This window comes from Physella acuta, unplaced genomic scaffold (genome assembly GCF_028476545.2).
Source record: "Physella acuta isolate Inbredline_101_S28 unplaced genomic scaffold, ASM2847654v3 ptg000502l, whole genome shotgun sequence".
NCBI classification, from domain to species: Eukaryota; Metazoa; Mollusca; class Gastropoda; family Physidae; genus Physella; species Physella acuta.
Window position 1 is genome coordinate 743,755 of NW_026732021.1, and position 26,098 is coordinate 769,852.

The window sequence follows — 26,098 nt, forward strand, 5'->3', positions numbered from 1 at the left end:
GGAGTGATGGACCGGCGGGTTGCGGCCGTCCAACCTGTCTCTGTTTTGTCCCGTTCTTTTCCTGATTCTCAGCTGTTGACCTGCTTTCTAACCTCTCCAATCTTTGGTCAACCTTATCCAGGTGGGCCAACAGTTGAGCCATCATGGTTTCCACCGTGCCGGTCCCCGTGGGTGGGGATTGTTTCTGTTCCGGCACAGAGACTTTGTCCACCGAACAGTTCGATTGGTCCTCATCCTCGGACCTGCGGATCGCTGAGTTCCTAACCTGAAGGAAGGTCAACTGCGGGTCTTTGTGGACCTCCTCTTTCAACTCTCTCCTTAAGATCGGGGTTGCTAGCCCCTCGATGAACTGGTCCCTCAGTAGGCGTACATCAATGTCAGGTGTTTTGCCCTTTACCGAATCAAAGGCCCTGTTTATTCGGTGTGAATACTCCATCACACTCTCCGCCATTCTCTGCTTTAAGCCTACGAACCCCGATAGCAGTTGCGATCCCGACCGTCTCTCCCCAAAGGTCTCCATAATTAGATCCAACACCTTATCTGGATCTGATTGGACGGTTTTATCGTGGCATTTGACCTCTGCCCTAACCGTCTCTCCTATACTGCCCATCAGCAGTCTTAATCTTTCCTCTGGTGACATGTTTCTCGAGGCCCAGGCCGCTTTGACCTCCTCACTGAACCTGTTGGTTAAAGTTGGATCACCGTCCCCGTAAAATTTGTTAATGTGGGACTCTCTGGGCAGGACCACAATATGGGTCTGCTTCTCGTCCAGAGTAGACATTTTATTCCTTTAGTAAAAAAAAAGAGTTCTTTCTTACCGTGTGTGTATGAAAAATTTTTCCTCGTTCCTCAATTTTCACTGTTCCTGAATGTCCGAATTCACACACACACTAAACACAGTTATGAACTAGGTTGACTATGGGTGCCTAACGCGGCAAGTCTCGTTGAATTCACCCTGATCGCAGCGCCAAATGTAACGAGTCCCCGAGTCTATCCTGCCGACAACGCCAAATGTAACGAGTCTCTGGCTACCCTGCCGACAACGCCAAATGTGACCTTCCCGAGTCTAACCACTCATTCCACACAACATTGACCACAGCATAGATACTCGAAGATGCAGGTTCATTATTGATCCTTTTATTACATGAATCAAAGAATGCTTCACAATAATATAATGAATCAAGAGAGATGTTTCACAATAATAGTCTGAATCAACGGACCCCCAACAGTCCTCACTAGGCTTCATCTAACTGAATACACATGTCTAACGTCCTTCTTAACACAATACGGCTAACCCGTTCTATAACCAACTTGATACTGCCACACTGACTCACTGATCGAAAGCGAGCGAGAGAGAGAGACTGACTGCGAGCTCAGCCGTCGCCTTCCTTATTTATCCCCTTCATATCCGTAATCATATTCGGTCCTATCATACTCGTAATCGTAATCGTTGCATTACGCCGCTTCTGTTGTACAGTCCGATTTAATAAGCCATCTGCATCCTGTCACATCAAAGTTGACAGACCGTCTTTCGTATCGCTTCCCGAGATACTACGCCCTGGCTTTCTGATCGTTATCAGCCACCACCTGTGTTATTACATCAGTCGTGTCAAAGTTGACAGCGCTGTACCGCGTTCTTATGTCTGGTAACTTCCCCTAGTTACATATATATATATATATATATATATATCCGTGAAAATAAATAAATATGTGGGTGTCGGCCTACATAGGCCTATAAATTAAATATATGCCTCATACGCGTACAAGTATGTGCATTTGTGTTAGTCACTGCAGGCTTAATAGTAACATGTTTACCTATAGTCTGTTAATAATACAGTTGGATGTAGCATAGTTTTCTCTATAGTTAGCACGTTTACGTCATAATGTCACCCCACCTTCTTGTAATGGTTGTTGATTCGTACTTAAAAGACTATTTAACTTTAATTAATCATTAATGGAACTGGCAAAAAAAGCATTTTTCTTCTGTTTATTTTGCAATTGTTTGCGTTGGTGTCACCCCCTAAATGGTGTCACCCGGTGCGGTCCGCACCCCCCGCCCCGCCCTCACTACGCCTCTGAGCTTATGCTATTTTGCAACGTCTACGTGCCAAGATGCTAGATAAATGTAATGCAAATTTCCCACCAGCCTGGAAGAAACTGATCACAATCACGCCGTCCCAATTTGTTTCACATATTGCATACTGTATGCAAAGGGAAGCTACAAAACTAATAATACTATTAATACTCTCATGCTAGACTTGTCTCCCACTGTAGATATAAATAGGCCCAAATACAATATTATAAAAATACTAAAATAAAACTTCTTTTGTTGTTGTTTTTTTTATTGATGTTTTTTTTATTGATACATTTAAGCCAATTAATGTTACCGTGTGCTTTTTTATTTTTTAATTAATTTATATGATTTAATATTTATGTTAGGCATTTTGCTAACGCCAGTTTGTAAATTAACTAGCCAAATTCCTAAGGGGTCATCCATAATGAAGTCACGCTTTTTTGACGATTTTTACTTCCCCCCTCCCCTCCGTCACACGTCGTCACAAAAAGCCAGCCCCCCCCCCCCCCCCCCCAAAGCCAGCAAATGTGTGACATCGCACAATCTGACCCCCCCCCCTCCCCCTCATCACACACCGTCACAAAATTACGGACTCCCCCTGATCCCCACTACGAGTGTGACGTCGTTTATGGACGACCCCTAAAACCTTCTTTATTAATTATATTTATATAGATCTAGGTGTGTCTATTTCAATTTTATTTACCGGATATGTAACCTAAACGAAGTTCCACAATTAAAAGAAATGGGATGGGTATGACGTGTACTGTACAGGCCTACCGGTTTATTCAGTTTTCTATTCATAGACCGGGATCCTACACATTTTTTAAAATTGTCGCAAGTAGACGTGATTGCCATGTTGGCATAAATATCCTAAATTTAAAACCAAGTTTTTCAAACTCAAGTTATAAGTTTTAGCATTTATGATTAAACGTGCTTGAAAAAAAATATTAAGTCAAATCTTAAAATAAATACTATTGTGTTTTGGAGTTTTTCTAAAGCATTAGAAAGTGTAAAAGCTAATCAAAACTTATTTTGGATTCTGCAAGTCAAGAAGGTTTCTGGCTATATTATAAAATGTCTACTCAACAGCGTATTCCTTTCACCAAAAATAGTGGTATGTTTTTTTTAATTACGGTTATTCATTTTCAGCAGCTGCGTGTCTGTAATTTAATTTAATGCGCTCCTCTCCCCCCAATTTACTAACTGTTTAACTAACTGAGTTAAAATGAACTTAACCTAAAACTGGCCACCCCAACCCGGTTGACAACCGGCTAACAACTCACCGCTAAACTGCGGCTAGATCTCTAAATGGTAAAATTAAAAATCTAGACTCTATATTAGATTCTAGTTATTTAGTCGATCTATATATTATATTATTATCTTACATTTTTATTAGCCTCTAGAGACCTCGATTGACTCTCTAGTCATTCTAGTTTTCTAGTCCTAGCGAGTTCTATAAAATTATTAAAATCATTACTAGCACTAGGTCTATAATCTAGATTTAGAATTTTAATTTAGATCTAGAATCTAGTAGGCCGTTCGAATTCACAGCTTCCGGGTTTGTTGTTTTGAAGCCATCTCACGGCTCATGCGCTTACCAAAAATGGCGACCAGTTTCGCTTTCACTAATGGGTAGAGCGATAAAACTAATGATTACGAAGCCATCGTTAATTTAAGAAATCGGAACTATCCGTTTCTATTTAAGTCTGTTATTTAAGAATTGTCGGATCTACTTTTGGCCTAATTTCTATGTTTGTCTCGCAAGCGGCGCCTTAGTGAAAGTAGCTCTATATAATTCTTATCTTTCGAATCAAATAACTATAAAATACCGCAGGTATTTTTAACCAGACTATTGCTATTTTTTACTTGAAAGCATTAATTTTACACACGTTACAATAAACTGGTAATAATTTATTGTAGGCATGAGATATGCTCTGTAAGAATAATAATGCCATTTTATTATAATCTTTTTTGGTGAACACGAAGCGCGGGAAAATGTGTGACGCGCAAGAATCCAATCATTCGGCTAGATTTATGACTGTTTTTTATGTCACACCTAAAAATAGAATGTTTACGCTTTCTTCATTGATGATATTTTTCATTATTTTTTTAAACTGAAAGTATGAATTATTAGTTAGATTTCAGGTTTTGTAACTTGGTATACTTACCCTTTATCAAAATTAAAAGCATAGCATGCTGATTGTGAACAAATATAGTCATAAAACACAAATATAAAGTTACAAACAATGCGATGTCGGGATGTGCCACACCCCCTCAAGAAAACACGTGTTTATTAAGCTGTTTATCTCACTTTACAACAGTAATTAAAATTAATTTTCAAAGTTTTATCTCTTATTGGGTAAGATTAAGCACATATTTACTAAAAATGAAAAAAAAAAACAAAAGCAAATTCTGTTTTAATGAAGTTCACGGGTCAAGTTTTTTTTTCCTTCTGTCATGTTCAGTGGAGGGTGCCACAGGCTGACCTGACTATGGAATTTTTTTCAGTAATAATGACTTTGCACAGAAAGTTAAAATATGCTAAATTGGCTTAGTTTACTAGTGTGCAAGCTATTATTGATACATTTTTAATAAAAAAATCATTCTGTAATTCTCATCAAAAAGCCTAGATCTAGGCCTAGTTCAATTTTACATTTATAAATCGGAAAAAAATGTTGTTGTTTTTTTTATTTGTAATCATAAATTATTACAGTAAAATTTACTGTAAATAGAATATTATCAACCTACTATGCGCGTTTACTAAAAATATTCCGACTGAATTTAATAATAATAATGATATCATGAGGAGCTTAATTAATTAGCCTTAGTATTTGTTGTTCATGTGGCCTGCTACAAGTACATAGCAAGTCAGTAACACATGATGAGCTTGGAAAGCAAATTAAATAATCCAAAATAGTTTTTTAAAAAGTCAGCTGAAATAGAGCAGTAATACTAATAGGTCTATAAAGATCTAGATGCTGGCTAAATGTTCACTCAGTATAAAAACTATAATAAGCCTATTCATATCTGCTGTGTATAAATAGGGCCTAATGGCCTCTATCTTATTTTAACTGTTTATCTTCTGCTTGGCAAAGCAGCATCCACACATGTTCTTCTTTTTTGCTTCAAATTCCTCTTTTTTGGCATGTCCCTACTTTTGGTCGCCATGGTTAGGCATGTCTGTACTTTATAGATAGTTGTAGATTTAGAATCTATAATTTAAAAAATATTTCTAATACGTCAGAAGCTTCTAAATAATTTTTTACGAATAAATGGCATGAAACTTATGGGGATTTAAAAATGTTAATGATTAATAACTTTTAGCATAATTAAGTAGAAGGCTAGATCTAGAGATTTTGGCCTCAACCAAATTGTGGGCTTGTTGCAATCAGGTTAGGCCATATACCATGAACGCAGAGTGCTGGTATGGTACAAGGAAGAGGAAACCAGCAACACTCTCATTTCCACCAATGGGCTGTTGAGGAAATTAACTCTGTTCTTATATCCTCTCATGGTAGTGGCTACAAAAGAGGCTTATTACATTCATTAAGTTAAAATTCTTAATCTTTGCTCCGATTAAAATCATTATTTTCTTCGACTACGACTAATCAAAATTGAAGTTTAATGTGTTAAAAATTGTATTGTTAATGTCATTTGCAATATAAACAATACAAACACCACAGTTGGTTCCAAACCTTAAAACTTCTTGATAACTGCCATTCCAACACTCAAAACTATCCCAAAACATAGCAATTTATACAATCAGTCAAACTTTTATTCAAAGTATTCAAACGTCCTAAAAATAGTACCTGTAATAATTCTGTAAATAGTGTGGCTTACTTTGTCTACTCTAAGCACTTCGCTGCTGTACTAACTCCTGGGCTAATTTAGCTTCAGGATCCACTTAGACATGTCCTTTACAGCAGTGAAGAATTATTTTATTTTAGACTAAAAAGTGATTCACTTTTACCAAGCTACTTTATGTGTGTTTGTATATTTCTACTAGGATACACGTCTAACTACTTGTAGTTTGATTTCTACGTAAAACAAGCTGTAAATAATGTTGTAACTGAAGGTTAACACATTGTTACTGAATGTTGGAACTGACACATGCCTAATGCATGCCTGGCACTACCTTTGACGGCCTTCACACATGACTTAAACTATTCTGATAAAAGCCTAAAGCATGAAGCCTTAAAAAAAATTCTACATATTAATTAAATACTGCTTTGTAGTTGAATTTTTAAATGCTATAAACTCGGATGACTAAGTGTTGGCACTTTTTACATTATTCTGTATAAAAACTCCTACATCTAATGCAAACATTTTGATTTTCTGAACTCTATAACTATAAGTATCATGTTAATTTAAGAAAAAAATTAAGTAAAGTAAGAAAAAACTTTTAGTTTTGATCAGCATTTTTTCTTGTAATAAAAATAAATAAATTATGTAGGCCTATTATCATTAGAATTTTAGAACTTGTATACGTATAACCTTGTCTTTTTTTTGCACTTTATTTTTACTTCTTCTACCCTAATTTGTTATATTTCTGTTTATTTGTTTAGACCTTTTACTGGATTCCATGAGGTTTGATTTGAGTTTTTGAAAATTATTTTCCACTGTTTCTGTTGGCATGGCTTTTCCATTCATATTTCATCTAGTTAAAACTACTGTGGTGTAAACTTGGGTGATATTTAATATAGTATAGGAACATTACACTACTTTAAAACAAGTTTTTGTCCATCTGAAAACATTCTCAAAGCTACAATCTTTTTAAACATACATTTAGGAGCCCCCCCCCCCCACACACACACACTCTTTTTTACACTGATGGCTCAAACAATTCAGATCACCCCCTCCTAAAATTAATCTCACACCCACCCACCCCCCTCTCCAACCCTAAAATTAGCAGTATGACTAGAGAATGATGAATATTATTCACTAGCTATTTTCATTGGGTCGGGACGTTTTACCTACAAAATATTCAGGAAATACAAAACTGCCACATGTATCTCTGCAATGTAAAAATCAGAAATACAGTAGATCTACATCATCTGTAGGTAGGCCTACTGTCAATCAGCTCTACTTCTTTTCTCTCTAGATCAATATCCCGTTATATCCCCTTTGTTTTTAAATAATTATGGTCATTAAAATAATTTTTAATAATTCATACAAAATGAGACTGAAAACTTCATATTCTTCCCTTCTCAGTGGAAGGAAATACATGTGGAAAGTTTGAAACAAAATATCTGACAGGAAATAGGTCAATTGAGTTAACAAGATCAGTAGGCCTACCCATATTTTTTCCCTGTTGTGTCCGGCTGGTCATGTTGATGATCTTACTGTGTAGTCCTACTCATCTGTGCTAATTCGTTTTCCTGCCTACCTTACGGCATAAGTTACTGACATTATTTGTTAACACAAGAAACTACAACGTTCAAAGATTTTCTTAATTAAACAAATTTGGTAGCAGGCCTATTTTTATACATTAGTGTTAATTAACTTTAATATTTAAAAATAGCTATATAGAGCTTATGCTTGTATCATTGTTTACAAAGTATAGTCTTAGACTATAAAACCTGATGTAATGTTCTTTTTGAGTAGCCAACAACATAATCACTATAACGTGTGCTATTTTAATAATAAGATAATCACTATAACGCGATATTTTAGTAATACTTCGTAACTATGCTTAAGATGGCCCTTCTCCCATTTTGATCACCTATGATTTAGAAACTGCTGACAGTTACAAGTAAAGCATATACCAGCTGATCTGTCCACGAATTAATTTACGATAAAAACTAATGAGTTTAATTGCACACTTAATGTGTATGCGGGGTAATGAACCATCTGTTATATTTTATTGCGTGTCTGGGTGTCAGCGAAACTGAATGGTAGCACGGAGGTGAGCCTAATTAGCATCAGTGTGGAGTGATGAATGTCAGGTGCTGATAGGCCCTGGGCCGCTTTAGGCAGGGCTTTGTTTCGCACGGTTATGTCCAGGTACCGTGAGTGCCGGTGATGCAACTGGTAAACAAGAGCTGTGTAGCGCCAGTTTCATCAGGCACGTGTCACGTGACACCGTGTGTTGTCGCTGCTGTAGGTCACCTCTGTTTTTTTCCTGCTGTACTTTAGTGGCTGCCACATTCTTATCTCACAGGGCTCACTGTTTCTCTGCTGCTATGCTGGCCGTGTGGTTGTGTTGTTAATGGACATTGTAGGGGAGGTCTCAGCGTTGTTTAGATATTATCTTGTCCCTCGTCAGCCCAGCGTTGAAACCCGAGCAGTGTCGGCATGTGGTGTATCGATTGAGGTCATAGACCCCGCCACACGTCAGTACACCCACGTTCTGGCACTGTCCTGTGTCTGGCACAAGAGTACAGGTCAAAAACCGTGTCAGTGCATGTATTGCTCTAGAGTTTTTAATGGCTCACGTACAAAATTGTGTTGGTCAAACTTTTTACACGTGTGTACTTCAGTAATCAAACCATGACCCCTGTTTACGTTTTGTGTATACAGTTAATGTTTAGATAGGATTGAGTTAAAAAGTGGTTTACGTGAATAAAATGTCTACAGCTTTTATTTGATTCTGAATTAACTTAAGCAAGCAATCTCAGGCCTGTGTACACATTTGTTAGTGTATCCACATTTGATCGTTTGAGACTCCCTGCTTGGTTTGTTGTACAGTGTAGACATGATGGGCTGAGTTCAACCTTCCATTTGTACACCAGGTTAGGGCAGATTGCCATGTGAACTAGTGGCAAGTTTGTTGTGTGTCATTCAGTGAGGAAAAGCTTCTGTGGGGGCTGGTGACTTTCTCAGACAGGAAAGGTCAGGATAGTGATACTACAGTGATAACATTGGTATATCAACACTAAACCTGGGCTATTGGACCAGTCAAACCTGAGTCACTGGGAGACCAGTCTACCCTTGCTTTATGTGGCCAAGTCAGTTTTTAGCAAGGTGAGGTGAGCCATTGTTGACATTTGGAATAAATTACTTATGGTTTGTTTACATTTTGAGTAGTACAGAGGTGAATATCCTACACAGTAGTTTGTTTACATTTGAGGTGAATAGGCCTACTGCCTACTAGTAGTCTGTTTACATTTCATTCATGTAGATCAGATGGTGTTTTGAAATCTTGTTTCTTTGGTTAGTTAAACATCATAGTATGTTATTTTTTGGCTGTTGTTGACAGTTGTGAAACAGGATATGAGAGTAGTTAAGTTAAATGTGTTTGAGGGGCAAGCTCTAAGGTATCATTAATATTTTACTTTGTTTACAAACATAGATAACAGGATCACTGTACCAGAAAGTTGATTATTTTTTAGGAAAGTACCCGATTCTTGAGGATCATTTCTGGAAGGTTGTTGTTGTTTTTTTCCTAGAAATACTAGATAAAATGTTTGGTATTGTTGTTTACATTTTTGGTAGTAAAAGTTATGATGTTTGTTTAATGTATATGAATAATACAAACAAATATGTTACTTTTTATTACCCTGTTGTTCTGTGGATCTGTCAAAGGAACCATCTATATATCTATGTTATTTGAAAGAAACGTATGTGTTACATGATGCTACAGACTTGCACTCAGTAGCAGGGTCGTATAGTTCAGTAGCTTGTGTTTGGTGTTGGCTTGTGATTACTCTTGTCGCACCAGCTTACTGTTACTGTAGGTTATCATAATCATATCACCTTGTTACTGGTTAGGATTGGTTAGAATAATTTTCTACTTGTTAGTGTAGGCTGTCATAGTAATGACTTGCTATTGTGGTTTTCAATTTAACTTATGGCTTGTTTAGGCTACCGTATAACCTTTTGGCTTAATCTCACCTTGAAAATGGAGATAAGATTTGTCTTTCATTGGGGTAATCAGTTAGCCACTAGAAAGTGAAACCGTGAAACCTTTTGATAAGTTCTGTTGACTTTTATGTTACTGTGTTTACTTTCTTCTGGGCTAGGCTATATTTCATTGGGAGGGGGGGGGGGTGTTTGGTATTGTATAGGAAAGAGAAAGTTGCTAGAAAGATAATCAGAAGTGAAGGATGCATGTTCCATCTATGTGAATCATTTGTGTTCTAGATAAAGTGTACATATGTGACTGTTATCAGGTAGTATCCCTTACTTAGTGTGGTCTGTTAGATTTGTCATTAGAACTCTCCCTCACATTTCATGTAGGAGATAACAAAAGTGTTGACAAGACAGGGAGTGAACTCTGCAAGTAATTAGTGAAAGCTCAACATGCCATCTGTATATAACCACCACAGTAAGTAGCACCTGGCCAGTGTTGTTTCTTGGTTGTCTACATTTGGCTAGTACAGTTGCATGCAAAGCTGGTGGTTGTAGTCTGTAGTCAGTGTTTTAACACCCTCAATGTTGTCTGCATGATGTTTACACCTGACTCCCTGCTTTTTATCTATAGCCCTCTTTTCCTCCCTTCCCCCACCCCTTTTTAAAAGATTGGCATCTGGTTGAAGTTTTTAACTACATTTCTACATTAGATAAGCTTTTTTTTATATTGGTCAGATTATTTCTATTGGTTGACACTTAGCATTTAAAAGATGACACCTTGATATGATACCTTGTTATGATGTATTTAGAAATGACAGCACATTTAAATACTGTTCAGTTTTAAATTTCCATCAAGCTTCAGCTGCTGTTTTTTTTTCTTTTAAATTTTTAAACTTGTTAAAAACTTTCTGATGCCAAAGGAGGTGGTACACCTTTATTTAGTACTATGCTTTCTGGTGAATGAGTAATATCCCTGTTTGGTCTTGTTACATATGAGTGTATACCAGTTAGGTGTTGATATGTATTGTAATAACTGCTTGTAAAAATATTTCATTATAATAACATTTAATGGACATAGTAGATGAATAGTTAGTGTTTTCATTCACACAAATGTTAACACATCTTCATTTTGGTTATTAAGTTATTGTTATTTATCAAAAGTCTCACAAAATCAAATAGCTGAGGAGAAATGTTATGCATGAATGATCATCAGCTGTTCACTCTGCCTGCCAGTTGGGGGTATCTACACATAACTGCTCTCCAGGAGTTTAGCCTTCAAATTATGAAAGGATCGTCAAGTTAGCGATAAAGCTTTGAACAGAAAACATTTTCATACTTTGAATGGGCATCGCTTATAACAATACCTCAAGCAAATCTGTCCCATATGCTGATCTTAACCATCACCATAATCATCAACCCCAGTCGTTTGTATCTCATGTGTAATGGGAAATGACTCAAAGAAGGATTTGACATTTAGCATGTCCCAAATCAAGAATTTTGGACCACACAACATGAAACCATTGTTTTTAAAATAAGTTTATCCACTTATCCTGCGACCAAACACACTAATACGATCTCTGGGGGTTTGGTCTACTTGCAGCCCATTTGCAGCCCATTCATTGACATAATGGGACTCCTACATGAACATCTTTTTGGGTTGAAGAAAAAAATGTAAAGTTCTGTGTGCTCTAAAAATGATTGAGGTTTCCACATTTTTGTTAATTATTTATTCAAAGACAGTGAAATTATTTGTTACTTGGATTAGTGAAAACTGTTGTTGTATTTTAATACCATGATTATAGCAGTTTTTAAAAACATGTTACAGGAAAAAAAGATGACGTTTGAATAAATCAATTTAAGTAGTCTAGTGCTAAAAAAAAGTTTTAATATAATGTGCAAAAAATTATTGCGGCGAGTAAAATAAAAAATCATGGGAATTAATCCATCATTGAGTTTATGTTTGTAGGGTTTGTTTTGTTGCTTCCCCTCTTAAAAAAAAAAGCCAAAACAAGTAAGGGGGTTAACCGAATTGATTGACCTAGTTTTTCTTGGAACGTGTTGCTTGGTCTTTTTGTTACTTAACGTGTCGTCTTACATTGCCGAGTGCCCTTCTATTCTTATCTCTTAATAAAAACATTCAATTGTTGTGCTTAGCAACTACGCTCTAGCGTTAAGACATTCTATCTGTTCACGGGTCCTAAAGAATTCTATCTGTTCACGGGTCCTAGAAAATTATATCTGTTCACGGGTCCTAGAGAATTCAAGTCATTTTTTAACTAATTTAAATGTCAAATGCTCGATTTAACCTTGTGTTTTTGGGCATTCTAACTCAAAGCTCGAACTTATTGTACTAATACAATTTCTTTTGCTTAGACCTAAATACTAAAGTAGTTATTTTAAAACGGGTTATTTTGTTTTGAAACATTAATTTTCTCGCAATTTATTGCTTTGTTTGTATGCGTACCCAAAGTTGAACTTGTCGATGGTATTGAATGATTGATTGATTTTCTATTGTAAATTGTAATTTCTCTTCATCAAGACATTAAACTGATGCGTGTACTTCACTGTAGCCAAACGTTGAGTGTCTAGCGCATGCGTACACTCATCTAGTCTTACAATTTTTTTACCAAGTCTCCGAGAGTTTCTAAAAATATCTGGAATCTCTAGTTGGCAGAATCAGCTGTTTACGAGAGCCCTGACGACCTTCTTGGGCTGACCTTCCTGCTGTAGCATGATCATCTGTGTTGTAGGTGCAGATCACTTTGTGGGTGCAGTGGCGGCGTGTATTGATGGTCCTGCTAGACTAGTGCCTACGGCATTCCAATTCGTTATTTTATATTTGTATAAGCTTGTGTTCGAATGTTGTTTTTTAATGTGCGTTTTTCTTTGTAAATTATTAAACCTTTTCGATTTGTAAACAATTTAATCCCTCGTTGTCGGATATCTCTGGAAATCTCCAAACCCTATTGATGGGTATGTATTTTTGTTATGGTATTAGCCCTGGTGGGGGAACACGGCCAACTTCAAGGCCTCGTTCGTTATTTAATGGGCGTGTTAACAGGGAACTTTATTTTTACAACTACTAGTTTTTAAAATTATTCATTTACAGCTTTCCTTTATATCGTTTGTAGGTTATTGATTAACTTTGTAAGTTGGATTCAAGTGTGGGTAGTTCGAATCACGTGACTGTTTAATCCATTGCCGTTATTCATAAGTTGTTTACTAAGCACCCCCCCCCCCCCTTCCAAATCGATCACTACTTTTTAAAAAAAAATCAATGCTCTGTCTCACTATGACTATGTAGTGTTTCGTGACATCGTTAGCAATCAAGCTAAAAATAGCATTTTAGTGGTCGCCGGGAGCAGAACCTTTTATAGCGTAATTGGATTGGTGTTTGTGTTTCAGGAAATGTATTTCATTAACTCAGTAAATGGGTAGTGTTGAGTAGACAGTTGCACTACCTCAGCTACATAGCGCAGTCACTGTTAGCGTGTGTCTAGCTTCGTGTGTCCTGCAACTGGTCATAAAATATCCAGTAAATATTTGAACGCGCGCCCCTGACAGTTTCAAATCTGGGTCACACACTGTTTGGACGATACTGTTTATCACCGCTCTGAGGTTAGCGCGTTGTGTCGTGGCCTTGACCCGTGTTGGATTCTGCTACGTGCATGCTTGCCTGATGTAAGATTTCAATGTGACTGAAATCGTGTGGAGTAAAATGTCAGAGTCGCAACAGTCTAACCCAGGATCAGAGTCTATCGACCATTCAGATTCAAAGGACCGGTCAGATTCAGTCGAAGTATTTGAGGATGCCGCTAGCACCAGTGGGGTAGGTGAGAAACGTCAAGCCGCTGACGGCGATACTACGGACGGTCAAGCGGCCAGTGGGACTAAAGAGAGGAGACGTCGACTCAGTGGCTGGATGCCCAGAAGTAAGGATGTCCAGGAAACTACCACCAAGTCTGGCTACGGCTGGACCATCAGGAAATGTAGCATCTGTGGAGCCAAATGTAAGTTTAGAGCCCAGACAAGGACGCACGCCTGTACACTACATACAAGCTTTCAGTGTCGATTGTTGGCCAAACAAATACTTTGGTTTGCTTTGGTTGTTTCAGAAGTTTAGGTGTATGCAATGTTTTTGTTTTTATTGTCGTTCTAACATTTTACTGGGTACTAATTTGTAGATCAACAAGGGCCTACAGTTTAGAGGCCAGTTTTTTTAAAATGATTTATTGTTTTATTTATTAGGCGTAGGCCTAAATTATTAATTGCATGTCTTAGAAATTTTATTTTCTACCAAAAAAAAACTCCTTTCAGCCATATTCTACTTTAAACTTTGACTGACTGCTTATTTCTTTCAGTTTCAAATATTTTAAAACTGTTTTGCCTATGAAGGTTTTCAAATTGCAATTTTCTTTTTCTGCTATAAAATACTTTTATTTCTTTTTGCTGGGATAGGGCCTACTATCTGTATATTTTTGATTCTATTCTTTTCTTCTACTTTTTTACTCCCCACGTTAGATGTGTATTGGTATGAGGCATAAATGAATATAACTGTATACATTTCTACTTGTTGGTTGAATTTTATTTTTTAATTAAGCTATCTGCTATTGTTATCACTTGCAATATACAACTATAGTTAAACCTGATATGGCACTTTAGCCTGAGACGTTATTAATTATTTGCGTCCTTATTTTAACAAGTTGTTGCAAACAATCTCTGACATGCTTATGTGTTTATTTAAGTTGCCCAAGAATGTATGCATCATTGTGTTATCAATGCTGCTTGCTTTCTGTGTGCTGTCCTGGCTTATTTTTGTTTATTAATAACATACAAAAGTAATTCATTGTATAATGGTTATGACTTTTTTACTAAAAAAAATTATCAGCTAAATATAGATTTTTTTTTCAGTAAACAGAAATTTCAATACAAGAAAAAATTATTTAATTTTCCAATTGAAAATATTTTTTTCCAAATCATCTTTTCTGTTCCATTTACATAATTTTGATATTTTTGTGTTTGACAACAGCATCATGTCCGCACGTATTACGCGCCCCCACAGTCATTGTTATGGTTGGCCTGCCAGCCAGAGGGAAAACCTACATATCCAAGAAGTTGACCAGATATCTTAATTGGATTGGTGTTACTACAAAAGGTGAACTTCACAAATATATACATTGATGCTTAAAAGCTTTAACATAAAGTGTGATATTTTCGTAAAAATTAGCTGTATTACATTTTTAATAAATATTTTCAATTATTATGTCCTCGTCATTTAGGATAACTTTTAATCTAGCTTCACCATGGTAATTGTTAAAAGAAAAAAGATGTTGAGTTGCCTCTCAGTTAAAGCTAAAGTGGATTTTTTATTTCAGCCTTCAATGTTGGTGAATACCGCAGAGCTAAAACTGATAAATATCGCAACCATGAGTTTTTTAAACCAGAGAATAGAGAGGCGCAAGAACTTAGGAGGTTGCTATTGTTTCTTTCTACTCATTTTGAATTTTTTTAAATTGTAACTCATGGCAGTACACACTATTTCCTGCTGTGTTAACCTTGTTTTGTCTTTTATGCATCATTTACTGTAGACTAAAAGTGACAAGCGCTTGACGTCTCAGTATTTAAAAATTTAACTGTAGGTTACAGAAAGTTACTTATTTTTTCATTGTTACATAATTCCAAACTATTTTATAAATAAGAAAACTATCTTGATTGAAATCAGTTTATCATAAAAATATAAATATAAAAATGAGTGTACAAATTCCAGAGATTTTTAAAATGGCCTCTAAATCAGCTGGTTTATAATACATTTCTCTTTTTCGCTGACCAGCCATGTCGCCATGCTCGCTATGGAGGATGCAGCCAAGTATCTTGAAGAAGGTGGAGGTGAAGTTGCTGTAAGTTGTCATCGCTCTAGTCCCGGTCTCCTAATTTATGATTTAAAACCTGCTGTCTGTACCTCTGAGCTATATTCTTATTTTCTGTTCCTCCAGGTTGTAGATGCAACCAATACAACTAGGGCACGGCGCGCAATTCTTGTAAAAATGTTTACGGTAGATCGGAACTTCAAGCTGTTTTTTGTGGAGTCTGTTTGTGATGAACCAGCTATAATTGAAGCGAATATATTAGTAAGTGACAAATTACTGCTTGTCTTATAAAGAGTAGATATTCATAACTGATTATTTGTTGTTGTTTTTTAGTTTACTGGAAACTCAAGGATTAAAATTTTTGTAGTTTTTTATTAATTTATTTCTTGATTTTCTGCCCTATCAGTGTTATTTTTATTTTATAAATAGGAAGTAAAAGTTTGTAGCCCAGATTATGAAGGCATGGATAAGAACACAGCTTTAGACGACTTTTTGAAAAGAATTGAACATTACAAGCAAGAATATCAAGCTCTAGACTACAAACACGACAAAGATATTTCTTTTATACAGATCTTCAACCAAGGGGAAAGGTTTATCGTTAACAAATTAGCAGGTTAGTTTTAAATGTGATCGTGTTTTAACAAAAATGTTGCTTGTTTTTTATATTTTCTTAATGTTGTACATTAAATTCATTTACTATTATATTTCATATATATTCCAAATTTATTTTTGTCATCTACTTATTTAGGTCATCTACAGAGTAGAGTGGTTTATTATTTAATGAATATACATGTGCTGCCAAGAACTATTTATTTAACTAGGGTAAGTTTTTTTTACTTACTAGTGCCTAACACCTCAGATACTTATAAATGTAGTTTTGTTTCTACTATAAATTTTTTTGGCTTTATAGCCCAATAAAAAAATTGTATATATTATATACATTTCTGCATGATTTATTTGGCTTTAATGCCCGTGAACTTAAAAGCTCTTATTGTAATACAATTTTCTGCATGATTTAGTGGAAAAAAATTGCCCCTTTTTTTGTTCTTCAGCATGGAGAAAGTTTAATGAATTTGCAAGGGCGTATTGGAGGAAACAGTGATCTAAGTGAACAAGGAGAAAAGGTAAGTTTCATTGGTGTCAACTAATTATTTAAAATAACAAGCTAAATATATTTCACAAAGCACAATATTTACATTCAAATTATTTTTTTTCTGATGTATAGTATGCAGAAGAACTGGCCAAGTTTGTAGTGAATGAAAACATCCCTAATTTAAAAGTTTGGACCAGTGAATTGAAGCGCACTATCCAAACTGCTCGACATATCGATGCACCAAAGGAACACTGGAAAGCACTAAATGAGATTGATGCTGTAAATTGATACATTTTATGTTGTTATTTTTGTTTTGTTATTTTGTGTTTTATTGCTTCAGTTTTCTATTCCTGTTTTCAATAAGATATTTTATGTACATCTATTCACTTGCTTGTTTGATGTGTTTTTCTTTGTGAGTGCTCTAACTAATCATGTCCCTCTGTTTTTCCTTACTCCCTGCACCTGTTCATTATTATCTTTTCCTTTGATTAATAGGCCTACATACTAATGAAATTATGGTATCTTTAGGATCTTTGAAGTTTAAGCTATTTTTATTAATATATATATATATATATACATTTTTAAGAATTTTATTAATTTTTAACATTATTGTTCATAATATTTAAGTTAATAAAAATGCAGCAAGTATTTACATTATTTAAATAAAAATGAAATACAATAAGTCACTGAAATTAGAAATTATGAAGTATTTTTGCACACACAAAAATTAATTCTATCAATGTATTTTCAGATGTATTTCAGTTTTTTTTTTTTTTTCATCTCTTCTGTACACAGCATTATGTGGTTAGTTTAAATAAGCTGTTCCTTTCAGGGCATATGTGAAGGTATGACTTATGAGGAAATTCAAGAGTTATACCCCCAGGACTTTGCAGATAGAGACCAAGACAAGTACCACTATAGATACCCTAGTGGGGAGGTACCCATCCTTTTATTGATCCCTTATAATGCTACTTTGATTGTCAAATTAAACTTTTAGCTTGCAAAAAAATGGATAGATTGGGTTATATCATGTGTCCAAAAATTATAACCAGACCTTTTATAAGCATCTATTTTAATCATTTAATTCAGGCAACAAAAATAATAACTACTAGTTCCATATATGGGTTGTTCGGACTGTTATGTATATCAAATTGTCATGTTTGCATATTTAGTATGTTTACAGAATTGTTGGGGAAAATTAGCTTTTTTCTACCAAAATCTTTGTAAAATGTAATAAAAAATGCCCAATCTACCTAATCTTAACCCACATTTGCCATGATCTTCAGTATTAAATAATAAATAGGATGTTTTAAGCTAAGAAAAATAACAATGAAGAGGCTGAAGTGTGATCCTTTTTTCAGTAACTAACTATCCCATATTTGGGTAATATATAAATCTGCAGTAGCACTTTTATTAAAAAATTTCTTTTTATCTAATATCTTTTAATGCATTGTAAAAAGAAATATTTTTTATTAGGTTTTAAAAGTCTCCACTTTTTGTGGATATTAGTTTAAATGTATGCTTATGGATAATTTATTTTCTGACTTTGCTTAGACACTAATTCCACTCTACTCTGTATTATCCAAGTAAACTTGTTGTTCACATTCTGAAATCTCACTTGCTGTCATTCGCATGGACTGTACGTGTTGTCATTTTCTTGCTAGCTACATTCAAAAAAATTTAGCTTTAAAAGTAAAACAATTATTACCTCACCATTGAATACTATTTTTTGGTAAAGGAATTAAACTATTTTGTATTGCTATAAAATAACAGTATATTATGTATGTTTAAGTAGGCCTACTTATCAGTTGTAGGTAGCAGTCAAGCATCTCCTTAGAAAATACTAAGCTTTAGCCACTCAATTCTGCTATTTTTGTTTGTGGTTAATAGCTGTCTGAAAATAATGTGATTTACTCACTTTAGCTATATTCTGATTTTTCTATTATATTTTCAACTGTAAAAAAATTTAGTTTTAATAAATGCAGCATAAATACTTTAAAACATACATTTTGAATTTTCTTTTTAGTCTTATCAAGATTTGGTAGCTCGCCTGGAACCAGTTATACTTGTAAGTATTTCATATCTTGCTTGTGTAATGCTGATGCAAACTCATGTGTCTTATTAATTAGCTTAGCCCTACTACAGAGTTTGGCAAACTTACTGGACCTGTCTTTAAACAAAATGAAACTTGACAATAGCAGCACCACACAAACTACTTGAATAAACTCATAGTTGATAATTTTTTTATATTTAAAAAAAATTGGTAGATTATATTTTCCTATAATATTTTTAAGCATACACATCTTTAGTCTCAAGTGTAATGATGCATTCCATCACACTCTTTTTAGGAGCTTGAACGTCAAGAAAACGTGATGGTTATATGTCATCAGGCTGTCCTACGCTGTCTGTTAGCATATTTCCAAGATAAGAGCGCTGGTGAGTACCACTTTGTTGTTTCCTGAATTGCATGAAATATTTTTTTTTCCAAAGGGAGAAGTCATTTTTAAACCTGTATTATGTAATTATATATTTTTTTAATTAGTGATTGGTTAAAATGATTGGTTTAAATAATGTTGTTGGGGTAATTTTTCTATGACTTCTCTCTTCTGTGTGGACACCTGGATCCTTCTCCTTGCTTAAGCATAAGCACATTTTATCTAGAAGTTTCAATTTGAAATATTTTTTGTTTCCTTATACTGCTAGATGTGTTTATTTGAAAATTTACTATAATTACCAGTAGTCAACTTACATTTGATTGATCTTTTTCCTCTGTACTATATCAGCTCACTTTCACTCAGCACCATCACTTTAAAAGATGATTACAACTTTTAGCAAACATTGTTTTAATTTAATGATACAAAGCTAAAAACTGTCATAACAGTTAATCCTTTTCTTCATAAAACAGTAAACTATCATAGTTGAACGACTAGAAAGTGAAATACATAATTATAATGCATCAGTAAGAAATATGTGCTGGGATATACAAAATAAAGAATGCATTGCTTAACACTTCTTATTTTTTATTAACATTGTGCTGTAGTTATGCTACATTTTTTGAGTGCACATCACATTTACAAATTGTATTACTTAAATCAGCTCTTTCATCTAATTGAACTATCAAATGATGGTAAGCCCCCGAACTAATTTATATAATATTAAATTATAACAATAATAATACATGTTGTAAATAGTTTTATATTTATATATTTATATATTTATATATATATATATATATATATATATATATATATATATATATAGTAAAAGAAATTTAAAAGATGTAATTATACTGATAGCATTACTTGCTGTCATTGTGTTATCAATTAAGCTTAAAACTTTGTTTTTTTTTACATACTACCTTACATAAAATTATATATCACCTTGTATTAATTTATTCATAGTTATTAGAAGCTTTTCCTTCTGTTAAGAAAAAATAACACACCAACAACAGTTTGTCGTAATGAGAGTGAGAAATAAGCAATAGATTACACATAAGGTGTCATAGCAACTGTTTACCTTCCATCTTTCAATAACCTTTCACAGATATTTTTGAGATGTTGTATTCTGAAGTGTAAAGTTACCTGAACAATGTACACCTACAAGTTTGAATGTATTGCATTTTGTTTGAAAGTTTTATCTAGAAGTGCTCCTCATTTTTTCTATGTTGTGGAGTTAGTCTGGACTTTTTTTTTATATCTTTGAGTTTCCTCTCTGTGTGGCTATCTATAGCTTGCACAAAACTTAACAAGAAGTCTAACAAGAAATAACCTGTACTAACATTTTAATAAAGAAAATATAATCTTGATTTTCAATTAGTGCTTTAAAAGCATCTGTTTCTTTTTTTTATCTTTTAGGCCTTAAGCTTTTTATAGATGTTTTAAAAGAAAAATTTAAGTAAATGTGTATCTATATCTATTTTAAAAATTAAAAAGTGGAAATCTCTAGAATAACATGAATAACATGCATGTCTGAAGATTTGCCAAATTTTAAATTGTGTTCATTAATGAAGATAACATTATATAGAGAGTTATCTCACTGCAGCCCATAAAAAGTCACATATATGGATGTCTCCCTGAGCAGTGCTAAGTAACATTTCACTCCGTTAGTTACATAAAAACAGTTAAATAATTATCCATTCATGTATTTATTTATTTTGTTGGTTTGGATAGTAAATTATTTGCTTTGTTTGAATGTTACTTAGATTTTCAAGACTGGATGTAAATTTTGTATTAACATTTAATAAAGTAGAAGTTATTAAATTTGTAAAGGCTGAATTTTTTAAATGTTTGCTAAGCTGGTTTTAAGTTTGACACGTAGGCAAGTAGATAATTTCCTATATTTGCATATGGTGCAATCATTTGTTAATTGCTTAATGTGTGGCCTCTAGTTATCAGCATGTTTCAGCCATGTTATATTTTTAGAGCATATACTGCAGGTTTTTGTTTTCAAGCACTTTTCTAAAAAAAAAACATTAATTATAAAATAAGTCTGAATGAGTAAAACACAGTCAGGACATGCAATTGTTTTGTTATGTTACTATTTATAGAGGAAAGCCCTTATCTGGAATTCCCTAGTGAGACGGTTGTTCGGCTGCGAATCTCGGGTAATGGGTGCTTGCAGGAACAAATTCCACTGCTCAGGTGGGACTTCTGTCTTCCTTGTTTGTTTCCTTGTCACAGTTTTTGTTTTTAGTTTGACAATAGCAAGCCTGTAGACGTTTGGGGCGTGAGTCTGTTTAGTTGGGTAGCTGCTTATGATTTATGCTTGATCTAATCATTGCAATAATATCCACAACAAAAGCTGATTTATTTCTTTAACCTTCATCCACTGTACATAATAGCTGACATAACACTGCAATAACACCTTCAACTGAGGCTCTTATTGATTTTATCTCTACATTTTACATGATAATAATAGCTGCAACTAAGGCTTAATATAGTTAGGTTGCCAGTACACTTCCTATTCTTCTATTTTTTTTTTAACTGGTACTAATCTTAACACGTGCAGTTCAAATGTTTAATGACCGTTTATTTTTACCACTTATCAGTTCTTGTACAATGTATCTACTTTTTTTCATAGATTTTAAGCTGATAAATATATAAACAGCTGTTTGCATTTTTTTTAAACATTTCACAAATCTGGACTAATAAAAGCATGACTTAAAGATTTGTAATAGGTGAGATAGTTTTTCAAATGAAACTAGTTCATCCATAATATAATCATGTTTGATTATACTTACATATTTTCTATTCCTCAATCTATTCTCCTTAAAATGACAAAATAACTGCATTATTAGATGGTGTTGGTTTAATTTTCCTGTGTGAATAAAGAAAATGTATATGTTGCCTGTGTTTGAAAATCTGACCGTAAACAGCTTAACCAAATTCTCCAAATATTACTGTTGTCAAAAGTTAGCTCCTCATCACTGCTTATATTTGTGAATTGATTACTTTGTTTCTGACATTTTTATAATCATATCTTAAGCTAGGCTCTTTGTGTTTGCTTGGTTCCTGCCTTCTTGCTTCAGTTGCTGCCCATTCACCTTTGTGGTTATTTGGTTTTTCTGTTGCCTAGAATTAAAACTTTTTTTGTACTTTTATTGAATACATTTTCTGGCTATTTAAACAGTGAAATAACTATTTTTTACTATATTTATTGTAAATTAAATATTGTTGGCCAATAAAAATTAGAAGCTAGAGACAAAACACATTTGTAAGAGTTCAAGGGTGAATCATCTCATTCATATTGCTTTGTTACAATGTAATAACAATAAAAAAGTTAAAGTAACATTTGTGTATGGCAATAATTTTACAGGGATAAACACTTTGCAATGGGAGGTTATAATGTAACACATATAAAACATTGGATAATGTTAGTCAATAATTTGACATACCTGTATGTACTTGTTTATTATGCAACCCTTTTTGCTACTGTTTATCGACACTACATAAACCAGCTGATGAGTGCTACTTCGCCCTTAGCAAATCCACATCATTATGTCTCCTCCACTGCTATTTTGATAACATAGCCATTGAATATGGTGAAAGGGGGCTTGCAAGATTAAACAATGTATAAGTTGTTTATTACAATTGATCTGGGCCTTATTTTTACCTGACTGGATCAAAGAGCAAGCAACTAATTAATTGTCTTGATCAATAATATGGTATTGGGGGAAAAGTTAGCTACTACCAATGAATTCTGAGTGCATTTATGGGTTCAGGGGTTATTTTTGAATTAACCTAACTAAATAGTTGACAAAGGGCCATGGTAGATCATCCTGTGTTGATGGAGGCGTTTAAATATAACAACCAATGTTGTAGAAATGACATGAGCAAGTCCTGCTGCTCTTTCATCTTACTGGCAGCTACTTCTTGGACTTCTCAAAAATCACTTCAACCAAGCTCTAGGGGACTGAATCCACTACCAGTTTTTAATATACCGAAATCAGGAAATTTCATTTTATCATTGTTATGAAATTATATGACTGCACGGGCAGTAATATAATACAGCTAACTTTGTTCAGGGGAACAAAAATCCTCATATTTTGTACACAAATGTTAGTTATGTATGGAAAATTGGCTTGGTCTGGACATAAAAAATCTGTTTCCTCCATTGCAGAAACAACAGTCGTTTTAGAAAAATTAGTACAGTTTTTTAAAAATAGATTAAAAATTCTCATTTTGTATTATTATTTTAATTGTAAAAATATTTGTTTTTGCAGACAATCTTCCATATCTGAAAGTGCCTCTTCACACAGTCATCAAGCTGACTCCAGTAGCCTACGGTTGTAGAGTTGAGTTTGTTGCTCTTGATATCCCAGCTGTCAATACCCACAGGGACAGACCGGTTGTAAGTCTCTTCTTATGTGGATTAGAATTATGTATATACTTTTTGAATGTAACTGGTTTTTAGAGAGAAGTCTTTGATTTTTTTGTATTCACAATAAAATTATTTGGTATTTGGTGAGTTAAGATATAAAGTGGTCGGGTTTAGAGTGTTAAAATTAAGATATACAATTGTTCCAAAAGATAAATAGTGTCAGGATTCTAAGATAAGTTGAGTGTGCTAAATATTTTTAAAATTATTCTCCTAGAATGTAACCAGATCTCGCTCCACTTGTGAGGCCCTACAGACTGTACCCAACCACGAGTAGTAGCCTAACCTCATCATGTGATCCAGTGGACAAACTTGATTGGCTCTTTTTGTGCGTCAATTATTTGCTTTGACATCTAAACAGATTTAACATCTTCGCACAAACTTGCATACAGGGACAGTTTAAACAGCTATTGCTTCTCTCTTCTGTAAATTTATGTCAAGATTTTATGTACAATTGTTACGGAGAGCATAATATGTGATATGACCTGCTACTACTGGTACAAACCATTGGCTATTGGTTGATTTTGGAATACTTTTCTACATTTATTTTTAACTTACCTCGCTTTTCTGTTCTATATACAAAAATACAACTTTCTTGCTGGTTTAAGAAACAATTCAGCTGCACAATGATATTGATACAGTTGTTACACATACAAGTGAACTAAGTTTTGTAAGAATTCTTACAGAAGGCATTTTGTCTTTCATGTGTCTAAGCCAGTATATTAACAACTAGACAACCATGTACTATCTAGCTGGATTCTGTCACATTTTTACTCAATCTCATTTTTTTTAAAACATGCAACTATTTACTCTGTAGTTAAATTAATGGAACAGTATTGGCTTTTGATGACGTTTTATTTATAAAACAGAAATATTTTTGGGTTCACCCCCTTCAAGCAGTGTCATCATTTCTTGTGTTATATATATGTCATTTAAGTGAAATCAAACTGCTAGGTTTGTCTTCTGTTGTACGATCATTAAAAAAAATATATATGTTTTTGTTGCTATTGAATTTTTTTTTTCTCTGCGTGTTCATTTACTGAATGGGAAGATCTGTTGTTTTTAAATTATAACCATATTTATAAGTTTTGGATAACTTGATTGCATGGGGGGGGGGGGGTGCTGTATTTATTGTAAGTTTGAAAACCAAATATTTGATGTTTGAATGAGGGTATATAATGTTTCTATCTGTAGATTAATGTGCTCAAGTTAATACTTTACTTTTATATAGTTGACTTAGCATTTAAGCAGGAGCTATACATATCATGAAATGCGCACAACTGTCCTTACTTTGATAGCATTAAATCATTTGTTCTTCCTCCCACACCATTCCACTTAGGGTTAGATTAGCTCTAATTTGGTCTATGAAGGTGGTTCCACTAGAATTTGCAGCGCTGTAATAAGTCTAATTGGCGTTCTCTAAATGTCATTACAGTTACCTTATATATCAAGTCTAAGACAATTAAATAATTCTACATTAAATATAAAGCACCAATTCTGCTTTAGAAAGAACAATCACATCATTTTCATTTGTTCTGTATTTTATTTCAAGATCATGCGTGACTCATTTGAACATTGTACATGTACTGTACCATTCCCTTTATTGTTGGTGACCATGAACTTTGTTATTCACACCAAAGAGGGGAAACTGCTGGCACTAAATCTTTGCATTGTGTGTACATTAACAAAACATGATGCACTCATTTCATACCTGGCAATACAACTTCAGTTTTATTTATTTTATTTTGCAGATTTGCATAGCTATAACAATAGAATACTATTGGAATTTTTTATTTTTTCTAAATTTAATTTTTAGTTACTGACAATGTGACATGGCATTTATCCTGAAATGCTTGTTGTTAAACCATAGCTTAGTTTAATTTATCTTGTGTATATAATGTACCAATAGGATTTTTTTCTCAAAACTTAAATGTAAAAAACAGAAAATAAACAATCAAAATAAAAATTTAATTTTGTTGTTTGTGTGTGTAAATAATGATGTTGGCATTTGAATTAAAATGTTTAAGTTAACTAATTAGTAATAGACTGCAAAGTTGGCCTTGTCTAATATTAATAGTAGATATGGACCAGGAATTTTAAAGTATATCAAGGGGAAGACGGGGCCAGTAAGTCTTAATAAATTTTGGGGCTTTTCTATATGGACAAGTTGACACGGGCAAACTTGATCTGCTGTAATAAAACTTATCTTCACGTTGGAAACGCACTACATTCCACTCCAACAACTGAAGACAGAGTTAGTCTACTGTTGCCTCGTTGTGGAGATAGCATGACGTCACTAAGTTTGAGTGGATTCGACTGCATTAAACCTCTGCTGAACAATAAAACTTTTTTAACCTTACTTTACAATAAACTGTCAAACACGCATCGCACAATGTC

The 26,098-nt window shown here is 34.1% G+C and overlaps 1 protein-coding gene across 10 annotated transcripts; it reads left to right on the forward strand.

Annotated features, from left to right (window-relative positions):
- The first annotated feature begins 3,127 nt into the window (after positions 1 to 3,127).
- LOC131944627 (6-phosphofructo-2-kinase/fructose-2,6-bisphosphatase) lies at positions 3,128 to 25,661 on the forward strand. 10 transcript variants are annotated; one of them, XM_059305338.1, is made up of 16 exons: positions 3,173 to 3,188; positions 8,806 to 9,037; positions 10,253 to 10,340; positions 14,895 to 15,020; positions 15,241 to 15,337; positions 15,696 to 15,762; positions 15,859 to 15,993; positions 16,162 to 16,345; positions 16,481 to 16,554; positions 16,785 to 16,856; positions 16,958 to 17,104; positions 17,658 to 17,762; positions 18,852 to 18,893; positions 19,174 to 19,261; positions 23,547 to 23,674; positions 23,919 to 25,661. In XM_059305338.1, the coding sequence occupies exons 3-16, from the start codon at positions 10,316 to 10,318 to the stop codon at positions 23,976 to 23,978; spliced, it is 1,350 nt and encodes a 449-aa protein (XP_059161321.1). In that variant the 5' UTR covers positions 3,173 to 3,188; positions 8,806 to 9,037; positions 10,253 to 10,315; the 3' UTR covers positions 23,979 to 25,661. The 10 variants fall into 10 exon arrangements, 9 of the variants coding, with proteins under 9 accessions (XP_059161318.1, XP_059161323.1, XP_059161321.1 ...); XR_009387059.1 differs by lacking the exons at positions 3,173 to 3,188; positions 8,806 to 9,037; positions 10,253 to 10,340 and adding exons at positions 12,631 to 12,838; positions 13,271 to 13,875; positions 21,372 to 21,465; XM_059305340.1 differs by lacking the exon at positions 8,806 to 9,037 and having other exon boundaries at positions 3,155 to 3,188.
- Positions 25,662 to 26,098: the final 437 nt, after the last annotated feature.